The sequence below is a fragment of the Corvus cornix genome, chromosome 8 (genome assembly GCF_000738735.6).
Source record: "Corvus cornix cornix isolate S_Up_H32 chromosome 8, ASM73873v5, whole genome shotgun sequence".
In the NCBI taxonomy this organism is placed as follows: Eukaryota; Metazoa; Chordata; class Aves; order Passeriformes; family Corvidae; genus Corvus; species Corvus cornix.
Genome location: NC_046338.1, coordinates 14,703,492 through 14,723,468, shown reverse-complemented (window position 1 = coordinate 14,723,468; position 19,977 = coordinate 14,703,492). Strand labels below are relative to the sequence as shown.

The 19,977-nt window shown below is 37.6% G+C and overlaps 1 protein-coding gene across 3 annotated transcripts in view; it reads left to right on the top strand.

The window, feature by feature from the left end:
• The window catches only part of COL24A1 (collagen type XXIV alpha 1 chain), a 127,420-nt gene that overhangs the window by 99,478 nt on the left and 7,965 nt on the right, over window positions 1-19,977 (top strand). For all 3 annotated transcript variants that reach the window (XM_039556227.1, XM_039556226.1, XM_039556228.1), the window contains exons 38-53: window positions 1,027-1,080; window positions 1,556-1,663; window positions 2,569-2,622; window positions 3,402-3,455; window positions 4,753-4,809; window positions 5,732-5,785; window positions 6,806-6,859; window positions 6,966-7,019; window positions 9,141-9,194; window positions 10,821-10,928; window positions 12,698-12,805; window positions 14,275-14,382; window positions 14,470-14,523; window positions 14,816-14,878; window positions 16,023-16,076; window positions 17,627-17,662. In XM_039556227.1, the coding sequence (XP_039412161.1) occupies window positions 1,027-1,080; window positions 1,556-1,663; window positions 2,569-2,622; window positions 3,402-3,455; window positions 4,753-4,809; window positions 5,732-5,785; window positions 6,806-6,859; window positions 6,966-7,019; window positions 9,141-9,194; window positions 10,821-10,928; window positions 12,698-12,805; window positions 14,275-14,382; window positions 14,470-14,523; window positions 14,816-14,878; window positions 16,023-16,076; window positions 17,627-17,662 (1,074 nt within the window). The remainder of the gene's footprint in view (window positions 1-1,026; window positions 1,081-1,555; window positions 1,664-2,568; window positions 2,623-3,401; window positions 3,456-4,752; window positions 4,810-5,731; window positions 5,786-6,805; window positions 6,860-6,965; window positions 7,020-9,140; window positions 9,195-10,820; window positions 10,929-12,697; window positions 12,806-14,274; window positions 14,383-14,469; window positions 14,524-14,815; window positions 14,879-16,022; window positions 16,077-17,626; window positions 17,663-19,977) is intronic.

Here is a 19,977-nt window from a genome sequence, read left to right as displayed (position 1 = left end):
CCTTACCAAAAATCATTTTCTCATTTGCAGTCCTCTGGCTGCCTTCTGTGTAGTTCTTACGTGATGGTGGGGTCCGACAAAACATTAGTTGGAGCGCCAGCTGTTCACAGCTGTGAGCACTGTCCACTCTGTCCTCTAAGCATCCGTGTTACATTTTGCTGTCTTTAGTCCTGGGTTCTTCACAGTGAACTACTTTCCTAGTGAAAGAAAAAAAGTGTTCTTTTAGTTGTTGGCACCCTTAGTGTGCTGCAGTTTTGTTTCCTTTTCCTCTCACTGTCTGTTTGAAATTGGCAGTTCTGGGGAAGATTGAAAGTTTCAAGCATTGCAATTATTGTAAAACAGCTCAATCCTGGCATATATACACTGGATGTAATTATACTTGTGTACAATAAACAACATCAGCAGTGCTTCTGTGCCTCAGTGAGACAGGCAGGTCTGGCAATTCAATTTTTGGGAGGATGTGGTTAGGGAGGGATTTTTCACTTTTCTGTTCTACACGTTCCAAAGGCAGCTGCAGAGCTGCCTTCTTCTCCCTTCATCCTCCCTGGCATCTGGGAGTGTTCACATCACAATTTTGGTTTGACCTCCTTCTAGAGATGCAGACAGATCACAACATCCTAGTCTAAACATGGAAATCAGTCTCCTATAGCCAATTGTCTGAGTGTTTCATTGGGGGTGAGACTAATATTACATTTTCCTTAAAAAGTAGCTTACACAGCAACAAATAAGCTTCACAAATCTGTTAAGTAATACATTCTGTGTGGACAAGATTTATTGGTTTTGTTTCTCCCCTATTTTCAGTGCATTTTCACTACTTTGATAAATAATCCCTGATGCTTGCCCACTTGTTTCTGCTATAACTAGAAACAGTCCTACTAACTTGCGTACAGCCACAGATAATGACATTTTTCCTCCCACCTCTCTGCTTTACAAAAGCCTACTTAGTTATGCAGCTTGGAGCAGAGGTTAAACATGTTTCCAGGCCTTTCTCAATCATTTCTTTTTCTCTCTCTAATAAATCTATAGGGCCCTGAAGGAACACCAGGAAATCCAGGTCAGAGGGGCCGTTTAGGAAAGAAGGTAGTATTTTTCATCTTCCCCAGTTCCCTTCCTTTTATCTGAGACTCAAATTTACATTACGAAATTCCACTGAACCAGAGCTATCCCTGTTTAGTGTCATGCTTCAAGCCAATTTTTTTCTTGTTAGCCATAGCAATTAGAATTGTCATCATTCTGCAAACCGTAACATTCAAGAAATAAAGAAATTTAAATTTGTATCAGGATGTACTTTTGCAACTCGGGACAGTTTCTAGTTCTATTAAAAAACATTAAGCTTTGGCTAAAAGAAAACAAAAAAAAATAATAGGAAGACTTTAGCAGAGACTATTTTGTACTGCAGAGTTCTGGGCTCAGACATTCTAATATCTACAGGAAATGACATACAGTAAATGTCATACCTATTAAATAATGCTGTTACACATTTTGATTAAGCATAAACTGCATTTTGAAACTTAGTGTCCGTCTCTTATTATTTTTAATACAATAACATCAACAGGGGGAAAAGGGGCAGCTTGGCCCTCCAGGAGAAGCCGGACCTGCTGGTGATTCTGGCCAACCTGGAAAAATTGGTCCCAAAGGTGCAAGAGGAACTCGAGGTCCTGTGGTTAGTAGAAAACATGCTTAATTAAGAGCTTGGAGGTGTTTCAGCATCAGAATGAGACCTGTTCACCTTTCCAGACAGAAACCTGGGGCATGCATCCGGAAGGAGCCCTCTCACACTTTTGGTCATCTGACAATTAGGGGAGTGGGATGGCAGAGCACACCATGGAATGTCCCACACTCCACATATAACCTCACTGCTATGGGTGTTTATAAACCTTTCCAGTTCCAAGAACAAAAATCAAGGGGTTTACTAACACATACAATAAGCCTTAGCTACGGCTGAAACAAAGCACTTCAGATGAAGACTACTATTCCTATCGAAGAGGAATCTTATCCAAAGTTAACTGAATTAAGTCTGTTCCATTAACTTTTAGCTCCTTTCATAGTAAGCTCCCCAAACTTGCTCCATACTGTGTGGCACATGCACTGAAGCATTCAGACTCCCCACTAGAGAGGGGAGTGTCAGTCCTGTCTCAGTCCAATCCCGTGGCCACTGAATGCAGCAGTGTGTTCCTGAACACAGGAAATAACAGAAGCAAAGTTTACTACCTAATTGCCAATATTTTCAAGAGAAGGACTCAGCTTTCTAAGGTGATGCCCACCCTCCACTTCTCTTGGCATACTAGCACTTAGTTCTTCCACAGCCCTCAAAGCTGAGATCCTTTAGATCTTAATTATGCACAAAGACTATAAGGTTAGGACTGAAAACGTTGACCATTTTTTCCACAGAAGAATGAAAAGCCCAATATTCTTTAATAAATTAAGTAGGACCTACAAGAAAGTTGTCTGTGGTGTCAAGTGTCAGTATTTCAAGATTTTTCATGTGCTTACTTTATAAAGTAGTCATTGTTGTAGCACTTTACAAAGGAGCTCTTTTTTTCTCTCACTGATAACTGCATTTAACAGGGACACCTAGGAGGAATGGGACCTGAAGGAGAGCCAGGAATTCCAGGTTATGGGGTACGTTTTTTACTGAATTCAGGTACACGTATGTCCCAAAGTAAGTCTGTGGTACTCTAATTTCGAATATCTTAGGGATCTGTATCTAGACTACACAAACATTTTCAGGAAAGCCAGATACTCACATATGTTTATACAACATGTTTGCCTATTCAGAAATGTTAGCCTTAAGCAAGGATGGCTGGTTTTTGTGAGGTTTTTGTGTGTTTTCACTAGCAGGGGGGTTTTACCACAAACTTTAAACCCTTGTTTATCCAATGTGTCTCACCCCTTCTGAGTAAAGTTCTTATAAAACTACTACAGGTATATATATAAAGAAAGTTCAGCAAACACCACCACCTCTGCTTACTGTCTGGCCATGCAATTTTCATTTCAGTAACAGAAACTGATTGAATGAGGTTAGTTGAAGGACATAAAGATATTGTGGCTTTCACTGAAAAATAGCTGTGAAAATCGTCATAGATGGATTGAGTAATCCTCTTACAGAGCAGACTGTCCAGTCTCTTTTCCAAACACAAACACCCATCAGTGACCCTAACCCTCAAGCAAGAACCAGCCCAGCTCCAATCACCTGCCTTAAACCCTGCCAGAATCTGTAGTTTCCCAGTGTGCATAGAGGTTTTCATGTGCACAGTCCATTTTCTGCCATTGATTTTGCTGTCATGATTTAGAATAATTAGCCAGCAGAAAAAAAATGTAGTTAGTAGCTAAAAGAAAGTTTGGAATTATTTCTTTCTTTATTTGTTTTAAAATAATTTGTGTTTGGTTTGCTTCTTCAGGGTCACCAGGGTCCTCCAGGGCCCTCAGGGCCCCCAGGCCCCAAAGGAGAAAAGGTATGAACATGCATTTTACTGTCCTGTTTTGTGAAATTATAAAGGGAGGAAATGTAACTGCACACCTACTGTTTCCCACAGCAAGCAGCAAAAGCCACCATTTGCAGTATTTGTTAGTATTGTCAGAGACTATGAAAAGAAATGCGAAGTGAGGAGAAGGGTCATTCAGAGATGGAGTCCCAAATTATGCCATTAAAATGTTTGTGGTTTTAAAACACAAGGTACCCACTGTACAGAACACAGTCTATTGTATCAGATAGCACCACTGCCCTTAGAGAGCACTGCTGACAAAAATAATCAGTGCAGAACCAGCTAAATATTTACTTAACTCTGAGTCTGTTAGTACACCCACAGATTTGCCTGAAAGTCCAACTAGAATGGACAAATGTCTGTGGTTAATATAAAATGTTAGGGACAGGATGTGGCCTCAGTACTGCTATTTTAGTGTCAAATTTACTGTTGTTCTCTCAAGTCTCAAATCCTGAAAACAGATTTGTATGCTGAAATCCGTGTGACCCCAAGAAGGCAGGTACATGGATTCACTTCACAAAGATTGGATTGGAGTTGCTCTTGACAGAGAAATACAAACTAGAGCAAGTTATGCAATAAATTCTGTGAATAGACATTTAGTGCTTGATGTTATAAACAGGTTTTGTATGAAATAAGAAACAATAACTGAAAACTAATTTGTTGGGAACTAAGTGTCTAGGTTTCTTGGTCACTTCTGAAAAAGCACTTTGATGCACTTTAAAAGTCCTTAATCATATTTAAAAATGTGATTCTCTTTGCATTGCTATTGCTAGGTATCATCTGGAATAGATAATTTTTTGTTTATTAACTTGGATGGCAGTTATTTAGTATTTAAATTTTAATAGATTTCAGGCTTAATGTTGGAGTCTTCTGTATACTTGTTTTTCTTTATGTTAAATGTATTTCTCAAAATAGTGGAAGAAGTTTTCTTTTTTCCCCCTTGTCAAATATCCTGTTTATCCTTTTTTTCATTAAATAAAAACATGATTACATGGAAATTGTTCAAATAATCCTTATTTTTTCTTATAGCTGCCTTTGAGAATAGAGCAAATATTTAGGTTTTTTTAGTCCTAAATGTCTTTAGGACATTTAGGTGAATGTTAAAATGGAGTTACCGAATCCATTATATTAAAACCATAAGCATAATATTCACTTTTAGCATCTATACAATGTGTTCTCTGCTTTTCATTAGCATTTGAACTTGTGCGCATGGTAGATGAGGTTGAACTTCCAAGTTAACATTTTAAAATATTTATCTTTGGTTTAGGGTTACCCAGGCGAAGATAATACAGTCCTTGGACCACCTGGGCCCATAGGTGAACCAGTAGGTCTTTCTTTCTCAAAAAAATTACATTAGTGCATCTCAAGACAAGAGCCAATGCATTTAGTTCTGAAGCTTTTTATCACTGTCTCAGGAGTCAGTAAAAAAACCATAGAATTATCCTCCTTTAATGAGTAATCTCTCTCTGAAAATGCTGCTGTGTGCCCTTTCCTGCTTAAACATCTGTGCCCTGTATTTAAATACACTAATGCCATTAGTCTGTGTTTAGATCAGCATTTTAAGAAAAGAATTTTACCATTGCTGTTTACCCTGAGTTATACTTAATTGCTTTACTAACCAAAAATATGTTTTCACTTATTTTGTTATCACTGCACACTAATTCAGCTGATTTAGAGAGCTGCATTTTGTAACCATTTTTGTACTGAATTCATACATGGAGTGTGTCTCTGCAGCATTTATGAACCTGTCAAAATTATTAGGACAAACTTCAAAATTAAAGCAAATTTTGGGTACAGCACATCATTCCAGAAAAGAATCCAATTTTTAGTGTGCTATCTTACAGAGGCCATAAGAGAGTTTTCCTTGCATGTCTTGAAACCAGAGTCACTTCATTTATCCATTTGGATTTTAAATTAATATATATTTATTTATATAGGTAAGTATAAATCTGGAGAAGTTCCTCTGAGGTCAATCCTCCATCCTGTTTCATTAAGCCCCATGTAAGATTTATCTTTTAGCTTCTTTTAGTCTTCAGTTACAAAAAATTTTAGACTGTGTCTGACTGCAATGCATTCTGTTTAGAAAAAACCCATGTTTATTCCTTTAGCCAATCTAACCTTTATGTCTGTATTCCTCAGTTCCCTCTCAGTTTGTCTTGAGAGAAATCTCAGCTTTCTGTTCATACTTCACTGCAGCATTATATTCAGTTCAGCTGTTACATTTTGCTCTTTGGTTTGCTCTCTAGGGTCAAATTGGTGAACGTGGAGATAGAGGAGAACCTGGAGATGAGGGTTACAAGGTAATACCTCTTGGGTTTTAGTCTTTGAACATGGCATGCCATGCCTACATGTGGAGTAATGCAGCAGAAGCACCATCTTCCCTCACAAGTGTGCAGAGATGCACGTGCTGGAGCCTCACTGCACTGCTGCACTCTTGTAACACATTGGAGCATCTTTCATATGGGGACATGGGAGCTGCAACTCCTCAGCTGGAGAAGACTCCAGTGACCTTAGTGTGCATAAATACCTGATGGGAGGAGATTAAGATGCAGTAGCCAGACGTGTTTCCATAGTGTCCAGTGACAGGACAGGAGGCAAAGGGCAAAAACTGAAACACATGAAATTCCTTTTGAAATGGCTTTTTTTTACTGCGAGGATGACTGAGCACCAGAGCAGGCTGCCCAGAGAGGTTGTGGAGTCTCCATCTGTGGATATACTGAAAACTTGACTAGACATGGTCCTGGACAATCTTTTCTAGCTGGCCTTGCTGGAGAAAGAGGGTTCCATAGATCTCAAAAAGTCGCTTTCAACCTAAACAGTTCCATGTTTCTGTAATACTGTAGTAGTTAATATTTTTCTCTGACATTTAAGCACTACTTATTGTAAATCTAATCCTAAAAATTATTAATGAGTTATATTCAGTCTTTCAGCACATGAAAATTGGATGGTAACTGATGCTTATCACTGGTGCAGTTTGCTGAAATACAAGAGAGACGGTCCTTGACACGGAATATCCAAGTTACATAGTAATACAGATAGACATAGGAATAAATGAATGAACCAAATCTGTGCTTACAGAAGTGCAGAAATGTTTAAACAATATGTAATTCCCACTTGCAGCTTGGAGTAGAGAACGTAAAGAATAAAATCTCCACAGGGTTTGATCCTGGAGATCTGACCATACTTTATCTAGGGCGCGTCAGTGAATCTGTGCCCACCTGCCACCTCCCAAGATGGGCTTTACAAGGAAGTCTGTAGCTCACTGAGCATGCCAGCCTGAGTTACCTGTATAGCAATATGTTATATTTTCTCCTTCCCAGGGTCATATAGGTCTTCCAGGGCTCAGAGGACCTATTGGACAGCAGGGGCCTCCAGTAAGTGTTTCAGACAAGTGAGATTTCTCTATTGACTGTTGAAAATCTGTTTTCGTCTGCATTCAAATAACTCTTTTCATTTATTTAATGTATGTTCTTTTCAAAGGGAGAGCTGGGTGAATTGGGAGAGCAAGGACCAAAAGGAGAAAGGGGCTCAGAAGTAAGTAGAAAAAAGTGAAACAAAACTGCACTTAATTGGAATTTGTAGGGTTTTATTGTTCACTGACTATCCTTGGGAAACTGTTCCATATGGTTAAAACTGAGTGTTTGAGCTCCCTTTTCATACCTGCAGGAACAAAAAAAAAAAATAAAAAATATAATTATCTTGGTTAGTAAATGTGTGTTATTTGATAGGTAAGTAGCTTTACTTTGCAGTGATATAAAGCGTTAAGAGAGGCTCTTTTGGAAATGTTTGAGTGATATTCAATTATCCCCTAAAATGGAGTTTCTTGTGGGAAAGTAGCTCTGGAAAGCAACTGGGATTTTGCTTCTCTGATCTGTAAATGAAGCCTCCTAGTACTGCACTGTACTGAGTTTTCAGAGACCTGGAAATAAGGAATTTACTACAGAATACTGGAGCAATAATGACAGAGCAAGTCCTGACAAAGATCAAAGTCGAAATCTTTCTCTTTAGAAATGTTAGTTCATCTTGGTGATGTGTTGGAAATTGCCAAAAGTGTTTATATTCTCCCATGGGCTGAATGTCATTGGCTGGCTTTTGAGATTTCAAAAGATTTAGGCTAAAAGATTTCTTACAATACCAATTACCATTGCAATTTTAATGAGCTATTTTATCTGAGAAGTTCCATAGAGCAACTCTGTTAGAGTTTCAAAATTTTGTAGGTAAATACAAGAATCTGTAGTAGACTAGAACTGAGGAGCAACAGTAAGGAAACGTGATGTGGAGGCATTGTCAGCATGTACTCTAGCTGTGAACTCGGATATATTGTTTTTGTCAATCACATCACGGGACAAAATCAGCCATTCCTCTTGGAGAGTGTTTTCTTTGTCTTGCAAATGCTCCTCAGACTAATACTGCCATTTACAAATATGGAGCTAATATCCAGCATGGAGCAACCCATAAGAGCTTAAAGGTTTCCACAAAAATGTTAGTAGTGGAAACATTCATGCAGTCTTAACTCCAGTGGCATTACTGGTGCTGCTATAGCAAGCCTTGCAAAGTTAATCCCATAAACTGCAATGCTGAATCATCTGGCTTTACTTTATGTGCATCCAGAAATCTTAATGAAAACAATATTAAGTTATCTGAATATGCACATTCTAGTTCTGACTGGTGGACTTTTTTATGCCATTCTTAACAAAAAAGGCATTAAATTGAGCAATAAAACAAAATTTTGCTGGTTTTTTCCATGTTTACTTAATTATACAGCAGTTACACTTATAATGACCCAAGCTTTTTCACTTTTTTGCATTTTGTGTCATATTGCAGCATGGTAGTTACAGCATAACTTTTGCTTTAAGAGGAGTGTTTGAGATAATTAGTCTGAAAAATCTTGGGAACTTTTTTCTACTTGTTCTATGCTAACAAGTGTTATTCTTGTCCCTGTTCTTCACTGGTTGCATCTTTTAGAGGTAGGATAAAATTAATGCTCTAGATCTTTATATTCTGTGGAGACTATCCTTTAACAAAGTTCTCTGAGAAGCTTTTGACCCATTCTGAGCTTTTCTTCCTTGGTGCTTGACCTCCTGTGTCACTAAACCACTTTACAAGAATGTTATCTGCTCAGTATCTCTCAGTTTTCAAAGACTACCAATTTCTAGATCAGTCAAGATGAAAAAAAGTCTGTTTTTAAGTAAATTTTATCTTTTGTGTAGATCTTAGATAAAAAAGAATGTTTACATCTGTGATATGTGACACTGTTATTTTCTAGTATTCTCTTCCACAGACATTCAGTGCATTTACATTGCCTACTTTTCAAGACTTCCCTTTTGAAGAGTAAAGGAAATCCTGTAAAAGTGTACTTCCTCACACAGGGGTGGCTGATACAGGAGAAATTGCCAGATTCATGATGAAAAACATTTTATGCTTGTTGTTGAAAAAGTTTTCAAAACTGATTCACAAAAGGGAAAAACGTACACAATTCTGCCAAAAATATATTTGCTTTTACTTGAAAAGCTTTCTGCTGTCTCCTGAAATGTGAATAATCCAGTCCAAAGCCAGGCAATGTGAACATAAATACTAGACAGCAACATTCCTCAGCTCTTCTTAGGGGACTGAGTTTAAGACATTTGTCAGTTCACAAGTATTTGTAACTTCTAGGGACCCACAGGGAAGAAAGGACCGACGGGTCAGGCAGGCAAACCTGGAATTCCTGTAAGTAACAAAATTCTACCATCTATCTTCAGATTATAAAACAATGAAACTAGTAACTAATAAAAACAAAATTTAATCATGCCAGGGTTACCAGAAGGTCTTGTGTTCACTCTAAAGAATCTTATTATCATCCAGGAGGTGTAAAGGAACCCCTGTCATTTTTGAATAAAAATTTTCGAAATTTTGTTAAATTGTACTGAATTATATATTCAGTTACTCAGCATATGGAAGTTACGTGCAACTAACAACAAGGGCCTTACCACTTGTAAAGTTATTTAATTAGGTCATTTTTGGAGTCCATTTGGAGGTTATCACATTATATTGCACAGAACTGTACTTGTGTTCGCTTCTGACCTCATCAGTTCTTTGATCCTCTGCAGCCTACAGAAGCTTGGATCCATTTGTCCGCGATGGATACATGTGGTATCCTTGAGGTTTATTTATTTCTCTTGCTTGCCCTGAGCTGAAATTTTTCATGTTTTTTCTTGAGTTACTGTAGAGGAGCTGACTTGCATTCCCTTCTCCCTGAGGGAGAAAACAGAGCAGGAAGCAGTAGGTGTTCTGTAAACATAACAAAGAACAAAATGCATCAAGGTTATTTTGGTCCCCTAATAAATAATACCACACAAGCACATGTTGTAAATAACTTTTACTACCTCACATCAAAACATTGTCAGTAACTGGAGAAATGCAGCTGTTGCACAGGGCTTGTACCTGCTGGGCAGAGAGCAAGGGGAGGCTTTTGAAGACAAGGAACTGTGTGTCCTTTGTAAATACTCGGCATTTTCTTTTGGAGGACTACAGGGATCTTTCAGCAGACAACAGAAAACAAGGAAAGCAAGACATGCAGAGAAGTGAGGAGAAGACAATAAAACTAGGACTTGAGGAAGTTTCAAAGCACATGCCAAATGCAAGATACTTAAGCAACCAGAAGTTTGGCACACTTATATTCTATATGGCTGTTGTTACCTATAATTTTTCAGACAAAATGTGTTGTAGTTAGAACATTTTACATTTCTGAGAAATTGCATTTATAGAGACATTAGTGCAGAACTCCAAGCCTTTTAAGATAGTGTATCTCAGTCTAAAGGGAAATAATTGTAAGGAAATAAATCAATGTTCCTCAGTTGGATGTGATATGAGGCCTTTTTATGCAAGTATAGCAGCAGTTACACAAACTTGCCATATTGTAAATTTGTATTTTTGATATGTTCAAATTTGAACAGTACAAATTTGTGGAAGTCCAGTACTGAGTATTTAGTAAATAAAAGCTGAAAAGGTATGGTTGGGTTTTTTCAGGGATAAATAGATGACTTTATAAGGTTTTCCTCACTTCAGTTTAAGAATCAACACTTGCAGGCATCTTCCAGACCTGGCACACAAAGGGGTCAGTCTTACGATTTCAGCTGAAGTTGCTCAGATCCCATGACAGAGCAAGTCTAAGGTTAAACCAGTAGAATTCTAAAGCAAACATCCTAACTCAGAGCTCCCTCTGTGAGTATTCATTCATATCACTGGGTCTGTTGTTAGGTAGGGTTTAGGAAACACTGTGACTGAAATCTAGTTATGGGGGAGTGAAGATGAAGAGAGCCAACAGTGCTATATTTGATTTGAATTTGTTTCAAGGGAAAACCAGGGCAACCAGGGCAGAAAGGAGCAGTTGGGTACCCTGGACCAGAAGGCATTCCTGGGAACCCTGGCAAGACTGGGCTGTCAGGGGAGCCTGGCCCTAAGGTAAGTAACTTTCCACATTTCCTTTATGTCATTTTGCATTACAGATTTCCTAGGGTTAAGATATTTAAAAAGAAGGGACCTTTCTCAGTTCCCTGAGTATCTTGAAAATTAGACCAACTTTTTTTTTCCTTCTCTTTTGCTCCTGATATTCCAGCCAAGATACAAAGTTTGCATAAGGAAAGTGTGCTGTGAGAAGAACTGTTTCGTTGGTATATGACAGTAGTAACTACAGCTAAGTGAAAGTGATTACTTAGAAAGGCTGCACAAATCTGTTCCTGAAAATGAGCCATGGATCCCAAAAGACACTGTTTCCTCTCAGGGTCTGAGATAATCCCACATTTTCCTTTTGTATTTGTAACCAATGCCTCTCTACCTAAATAATTCTGAAGCTTTGTCCAAAACCAGTTAAAAAGAGTATTAGGTATCTGAGATATCTAAGACCATTCTTTGAAACAGGGTTTTTGTCTGACTGTTCTTTGCTGTGGGCCCAAGGTTGTGACCTGCTGCCTCTGGGAGCAGTGACACAGCTCTTCAATTAGTCCCTCCAGAGAGGGGGAGAAGATTCCTTGAGTACTTCTCATCATTGAAGGTCTGATCACTTTGATTTCAAGTATGTATTTCTCAGTAGTTCTACTCAGATGGACCAGTAGTTGTTATAAAAGGTTGCCAAGTTAGATTTGGTGTTAGGAATTAATCAAGATGCCGGACGAGGCACTGCTGTTTCAGATATAAATTTCCAATCTGGTTGAACGAAGAGGAAATTAAACAAGTTACCCATAGGGGGCAGGTGCACCCTACTCAAGCCTCTCCAGTCTCTGGTCATGAACCTCTTCTACGTTCTTAAAATTCTTTGGAGCTGGATTTAGGAGAATTACCCCAAAGAATTTTTACATTTTTGCCTTTCCACTGAAAATTTCATACAATCATAGTAAAGGCAACTCCATTATCTCATTACAATTTGTAATAAAGGGAGGCTTAAAACTGATTTTTGCTACAATGAACAAAAAGAAAAGAACTTTTGCAATGTAAGTTTATCAGTCCATCAATCTGTAAGCCACAGCACCATATTCAAAAGCCAAAAAAAATCACATTTAATACAAAAATCATGTTTTATACAACCCTTTTATTTCTATGAGTGCTTAACTGAATGTCATAGGAAATAAGGAAGATTTATATACGCATTTCTATTAAATTACATCACAGAAATATTCATTTGTATGGTAGCAAACTTCCATTTTGTATTTTTTAACATGTCAAAAGTGACTTAACTCCATGTACTCAGTAACCATGATTTTTCATTTAAAACAGCTGCTTTCATTGATAGCTTGATGTTCTCGTACATTTTCATAACAAATGTTCTGATCTTTCTTCATATGGCAAGATTATTGTGTGTGAATCTTTACAGAGTATATACAGCCATACTAGTATTATCAGTATGCCTGATCCTTATAAATAAACATGTAGAATTTTGAATATTTCTTTGGGAAGGTAGCCTCATTTTGTTTCACATGGAGTTACTTCTTCTTGAAAAATGAATACTGTGAAGTTCAAACTATTTTCAGCCTTTAACTTTTGGAATATTAGCAGAAATCTAGATGATACTGCTGATCATTGTCTTTCTATATATTTTGATGTACTATCAGTGTGTGTCCATATATATAGAAAGCATTGAGTAGTTTTGACTGATTTTATGTTATTTGCCTGTTTCAGCATACAATGAAGAAACGTTTGGCTATTCTGCTTGTAACCATTGTTTTCAATTTGTTAAGGGCAATAAAGGAAACTCAGGCTTACCAGGTCTAGCAGGTTATCCTGGAGCACGAGGTCCCAAGGGATTGCCAGGCATGCCAGGGCCCATGGGAGCACCTGGACTAAAGGTACATACATGGGATCTTGTTGTTTTAGTACAGTTATGCTGCATTTAGTGGCTGTGGAACCACCATGCTACTGTTAATCATGTGAGTAACAGACAGCAAGTCTTATTTGAAAGGTAAGACTACAAGTGGTGTTTACCTCATTTCTATAAACTGTAAATTGAAAATAGCGATCTCATCCATCTGAATGCTATTCCCAACTCCAGAAGCCATCAAAACACTTGGTATTTATTCATTCCAGCTTTAGGGTCAGATGTTTCCTGATTTTTACTTCTAAACTTCTGTAGCTACTAGAACAGTTGGGATGATTTAAGTATCTAAGCGATCTAATAGCAGAGAATTACCATAATCTCAAGCCTAAATCCCCGGCTTGAAATTTATCACAGGAGTTAAATTGCTTTTGTTCAGCCCTGTCAGAAAGAAATCTGAGTGTGCTCCATTTTCCAGGCAGTTCCAGGTACCTGATATTAGCACATCCTCATATTAATTAGACTCATTTCAGTTTTAAAACAAGCAAACAATGGAAACATTACAGATTTTCTTCATTTACAATAGAATTTTCTTTATTTAGAATAGAATTTTTTTTCTGAAATCATTATTTTTATCTAAACTAATTTTCTTTGTGAGATTTTATTGGTAAGCCATTCTTTAAAACCTTAAGTTACTTGGAAACTGGAAATACTGTCTTTGTTATCTTTTCATGAATATATTTTGGTATAAACTGTATTCATTATTTGCAGTGTTTATTGCCAGTGCTCCCACTCTGAATTTTACTCCTTTGCCTGGACAATGAGCTGTAGGAGGTAGTTCCTGCTCAGAAGTGCCTGCAATCTGAAAAAGGCAAGGAATAGATGAGTTGAGGGAAAACTGTTGCCACATATAGTACAGAATAAGCATTAATAAAGCACATACTGACTCAAGCCAAATAATACAAAGGTAAAACCTGGGAAAGAGTATAAGCACAAAACATGAAACCTGTTTATTCACAGCCTTTATTGCAGCTCAGTAATCTCCTGAGCTAGACATGACTTCTATGTATTTGATAGTCCTCAGAGGATTTGTCTTGCAGGAACTTGTCTAGTTTCCATTTGAATCAATGTAGATTTTTAGTATAACAGCAGGGAGTTTGACAAGTACACTGTGTCTTGAGCAGAGGATTATTTTTAGAATTTACTTTTAACCTGTCTGTTCTCTATTTCATTTTGTGAATTTTACTGCTTACACGGGGAGATACCATACTAGAACTGATCCAACATGTATGGTTTTTATGTTTCCAAGTCAAGGAGCAGTCAAGTCATGTTTGCATTTTAGTGTATGTTTAATTATTTTCCTGAGGGAAATGAATGGAATAAGTCTATTTCTTAGAGAGAAAGCATGTTCCACACTTCTGACTTGTATTTAAAAGGAAACTTGTATTTACATTTGTAACTTCCATAATTGTAATAGAAGATATATTTTCTTCTTATTGACAGGGTGAGAGAGGGCTTCTAGGTCATCCAGGAAAGAGAGGCAAAAGAGGCCTTCCAGGATCACAAGGTGACCAAGGACCAGCAGGAGACGCTGGACTGAAAGGACAGACTGTATGTAACCACTGTGGTTGATGCAAAACAAGTAGTCCAAGAATTGGCAACATGAACTAATAGTAAGGATTCCTGCTCCTATTACAGGGAGAAGATGGAGATCAAGGTTTAATGGGGTTTCAAGGATTCCCAGGTCCAAAAGTATGTGCTCGTTCTTTTCTCTTAGACTGTAAGCTATTTACAGAGTGAGAACATTATGAAAGCATAAAATTAATCAGCTTTAAACTAATTTGTTCAAAATATCTCTGAACTGTTGGAACATGGTAGGAAAACTGTGTACTCAGTGTCTTAAGGACAAACATTCTGGGTCAGTGCTTGGTATTTTCACTGTTACTGCTCTTAGAAATTATCTTACTTTCACTCATTACAGGAATTTGAAACAAGTGGATAGCTAATGTTCATGTTTGATTAAACTGTTCCTTTGCATTTTCAGGGTCCTGCAGGGGACATTGGCTTAGTTGGAATTCTGGGCCCAAAAGGTCCAACAGGCCAAGTTGTAAGTGTTTCACTCCATGAAGTGATTGTTAGGATGGTTTGCAAGTGGCACATGTTTTTAACTTAGGGAATTTCTTTTTTTCTTGTTAACAAGGCCAGAACCCTCTAACTAAACCTTTCTGTCCAGATGCCCTTTGCTTGTACTGCAATACTGCTCTGGTTACACCATGCTAACAGACACACAAACAGAGCTGGGCCCTTAATCTTGAAAGAAAAAAGCAAGCTCTGCTGACTAAGTGCGGATCTCCTACTGTAATCTTATGACCTTGTATTTCTTTTCCTTTCGGGGTTGAACATTCTTCTTACTGGCAAAACTGCTGATTGTGTAACTGTGTTCTACAGCAAAAGAAAATAGGGATCAAACTTTGCCTGCAGTAAGACACAATGGTGCTCAGGCATTATTGATTAATAGGTAGTCTTTTTTTAATGAACATTTTCTTCTTGTCTAAAATGCTCCTAACCTTCATTTGCTCATTCTTCATGACATTCTGCTTTGCTTCTCACCAAAAAATGTGCAAACGTCTTTAATATTTTGTGCATCCAGCTTATGGCATCAAGTGTGAAAGGTTGAAGCATGGAAGGCCTACTACAGCGTGTTCTCTCACTGCCACCTTTGCCTTCACAGAACTGAATTTGTTCAGTTAACCAGATGCAAAGCAGCAGCTTTAGGGGACTGCTCTAATAGCTACTTTATTTTTCTAAACATTCCTACACAAGATAAACACTGGACATGAGCAGTTTGCTCTAGGAGAAATGGAACAGAAAAGTGACGTTTTAGCAGCATTTACTGGCAGCCTTACAAGAGTACTTGTGGGCAGTAATATAGCTCAAGATATAGTTGGTTGTAGCTCAATAAATATGTGGTCTTTTGTAATCAGAGTGCTTAAGTTTCCACTGTTTTTAGTGCATCAGTTTTCATATTAAAGAATGTGTGGGGGCTGTCCAAGCACAACTATTACAAATTATTTAAATACTTACCTTACTGATTTTGTTGCAATGTGCACTCAATATTTAGAGAGTATCACCATGATCTTTTGGTTATTTGACCGGTCTGTGTGCTGAGCAACTTTAAACCAGGACATGTCATGAGGATTTTCTTCATTTTGGAAACATGGTGAACTAATAAATTCTTTGCTTGTTTACAGGGATATATTGGCCCTGTTGGTCAAGAAGGCATAGCAGGCCCAACTGGCAGGCCTGTAAGTTTCCCTTCACTCTTGCACAATTTAGTTATTTCATTACCCTTTTGTTTAATCATCTTGTTTTCAAACTAGCAACCTTCTTATTTTTGTTTACAAATAGCAACTAGCAGGACTTTCCTTGTTATATCATGCTGGAAAGTTAATGCATGTGACTCCAGCATCTGTAATACAAACAAGAAAAAAATGACAAAAAACAGTGACACAAAAGTAATTGCAATGGCTTTCTGGCTAAGTACAGTATGCAGAGGGCATATCTACAGGGGCAGTGGGCAAGTCTACATGTAAAACAGCACATAGTAATCACCATCTGGATATTCTTTCTCAGCCTTTGGTCTGAGATATATCTAGAGAGTATCCACAGTTTCAATATAGTTTATTTTTTATTTGTTGTGGGTTGAACTGCCCAGAGTGCCCCTCCAGACACTCTGGGAGTGCCCATGAGCCCTTGCAAGGCTGTTCCAGGTGCTGACGAGGTCCCTGTTACAGCTCAAACATCATCTTGGTCTTTCTGACAACTTTCAATGCACCCCAGGTTCTCTGCACTGGGAGAGCTCTGTCCTCGTCCCTGTTTCCCTCTCTTGTGACATTCATGGTGCCAGAGCCAGATTTGTTTTGCAAGAGAACCCCATGGCTCATGTCTCCAGACCACCCAACCATGTAAGGCAGTTTTAGGAGCCCTTTGTAGCATGAAGGTTCCTCTGCCTGATCAACTAGACTTGGAGTGAATGAGAATGTCTAAAAATCAAAATAATCATAACAATAACAAACATAAAATATAAGTAATAAATGCAAATATTTACAAGTGAAATAGAAAGAATTCTATAATTCTTTCCACTTGTTGGAAAAATCAGTACTTTGTCTTGCTCCATTCTTTTCAATTGCACTGAGGAAGAAAACTTTACAGTTGTGTGTACTTGTATGAAGGCTTTTAATAGACTTCATATTGAATGCAAGAGTTTGCCATCATCAAGAAAGCATTTTAGTTGAAGATTACTTCTACGTGTTATGAAATGCAGCCATCAAGATGCACAACTTGTCCAGAGAAGAATTGTAAGATTGTTGCCGTGCTTGGGAACACAATTTAAGTGTAAAACTAGTCAAAAATAGGGATAGAAAAATAGTGTCTAATCTGATTATGAGACTAGAACTAATAACATCATAAAAACATATATGTGGTGAATGGATTTCTTCATTGATGAAGAGTACTGAGTTTTGTTCTCTAAAGATGGTGTAGCACTGATGTGTTGAATGTGGATGAAATTGTGGAGAACACAGGTGATTGACAGGGACAACACAGTTAGAATTACTGAAAGAAAACATGTTTGCAAGCTGAAGAATACAGCTTTCCACAAGGAATCACAAGATGTTTTCAAGTAATTTCATTTTCTACTAGTACAGGAAAATCAAATCCCCAGAGCTGTAAATACTTCCACAGATGAGATTGGACTTCTCATGTGAGCAGTATAATTCTCATGGATATCAATCTGCTTATCTCAGTCCTAGGCAACTAGAAAGTATATCAGAATAACAGCTGCTCTTTCTTACAGGGACCGAGAGGTGAGAAGGGCATGAGGGGTGAAATGGTAAGATGAAACAACTTTTGTGCTTTCCTTTGGCTGTGTAAAATCTATTCCTGTGTTACACTGAATGTACTCATGCGTGCTCTGAATGCCAGGCAGTTGTGTTGTGCTTGTGGAGCACACTGGCCAAGAAAGCTGGTAGCCTATATTAGAAATCTGAGCTTTTCTTGTTCAAGTTGACTTATGTAGATACGCCCAGTGGGTGTGAGATGCTGGGCTGTATGGCCCCTGGTCATATAGCAGTCACATACTCCAAATCTGTCCATGTTCAGATCTAAAAGGAAAATCTTGTGTCACATTTGTTGTCAAAGATGTAGTGCCTCACAGCATGCACATGTTCATAGATCTGTATCTCCTTGTCTAGAGAGGGACAAGCTCAGGAGAAGCCTAGACCTGCGGGTGGGTGCCCCTGAAATGTATTCCAACCACAGGAACCATGGGCAGCACTGATAAGTTATGAATTTGCTGTCTTTCATTTTTCAGCAAGGGTCATTGTACATTCATGAATGCTGGATTTAATTTTAAATTTGTGTTAGAGCCAGTAAAGTCTCAAATTCATTATGGCTATGTGAAAAGTCATTAAGTTATCATATTTACGGCAAACATGAGCATAAAGTTGATAACAATGATATTACCTTCCATGACAGACGTATTAGCTCCTTTTCCAGTAATTAGAAGATGTGATCTTGTTCCTGTTTCTCTCTACCCTGCCATCACACTTAAAATTAATCAGTTTCACTTATTGTATTTTGCTTTTAGCCGCCACCTCCAAAAAATTAAATCAAACTGCCTTTTAAAAGTTTTGAAAAATCTGAAATATTCAAAACATCTTAAAGAATTAAAGCTTGGAACGAAGCTTCTTGTCTGTGTCTTGGAGAACTCTCCTCTTTGATTCCAATGCTCTTGAGGCAATTGCTGTCTCAGAATAAGAGGAAAACTGGTTCCTCAATTTGTGCTGCTGTTATCCATCTTAGCTGTCTTTTTCTACTGTTTGTTCATAAGAATTGTTATGACAGCATAGAGCTAAAAATGCTGACACTTAAAAAAAATCCAAAAATAATCCTTAAAAAACATCCAAAATAGTGAAAAAGAAACATCTGTTTCCATTATTGGTGCTGATGTTTAAGAAGTTATTTCCTAAAAAAGTTATTGAATTCATCGAGATGAGTTAATCTAGTAAGGCTGCCTTCAGAAGAATGTTTAATTTTAAATCATATACAGAGGCACTACTTTCCCCCAAGAAAGGGATTTCTTTCTAACTACTTTCACACACAAAGGAGACCAAATTTTTTTTCATCCAACTGTGTATTCTGAGCTTTAATTTATACCTTTAAGATTTATATTGGCATTCTTCCTAGAATCACATAGATTTTAACCTTTTTGTAGTATATTTAGTTATATTTTTTAGTCCGTCAGGGTTACAGAGTTCATACTAGAAAGAAATGTCCTTCTATCCCCAGAAAAACATGGCATGTAAAATCGTGTCTTCTTATTGAGGTCAATGGTGAAGCACACATTCTTTCTTTGTTAAAATACTGTCCTCAAGAATTTTAAAAGTCTTGGAAAATATTAGCGTCCTTGGGATTGCTTATGCTTTCAAAGTTGAGCCTGTGTACTATTGTATGTAAAATCAGGGCCTCTCAGCATTAGAAAAAGATTGGGATTTCGGCCTTTGAACTTCTGTTCAGTCAAATGAAGTGATTAAAGAATTAAAGAACACACTGAAACTAACTGGTTTAGTCTCTGCTTTTGTTTTTATGAACTGGAATTACACTTTTCTCACTTGAATTCTAATGCGCTCAAAGGTTAAATTAAGTAGATTTGTAAAAGTAATCCAGAACATTCCAGTAAAACATTTAGCAATTAACTTAGTCCATGAAAAGTGTAACTTAGCCTTATTTTTCTGCTCTGCAGCAGAAAGAACGAACATTGGTAAAAGCCCTACTCTGTGCAGTATCATTATGTTTTTAAGATTTGTAAAGATAATTGCTATAGCTCTCTGAAGTTTTGGTGCAATTAAGAAATGTGATATTCTGCAAAGTAGTTCACTATAGTTAACAAATAGCATTCAGTATTTACCTTTTTTTCCCCCCATGGGTTTTACTGGCAAGGAGACAGTGGATTGAGACAAATGACATTCCTCTTTCGCAAAATACCTTAAACTCATTGGAACAGTGCAGGTTTTTATTTTTAAAACATTCAGTTCTATCTCAAAAACCACTATAAATTTGAACTGCTCTTGTCCCAAGACTTTTTGAGTCTTAAAATGGTGACACATGCCAAGAACACAGAACATTAACTGAAGCATTCGGTCATCT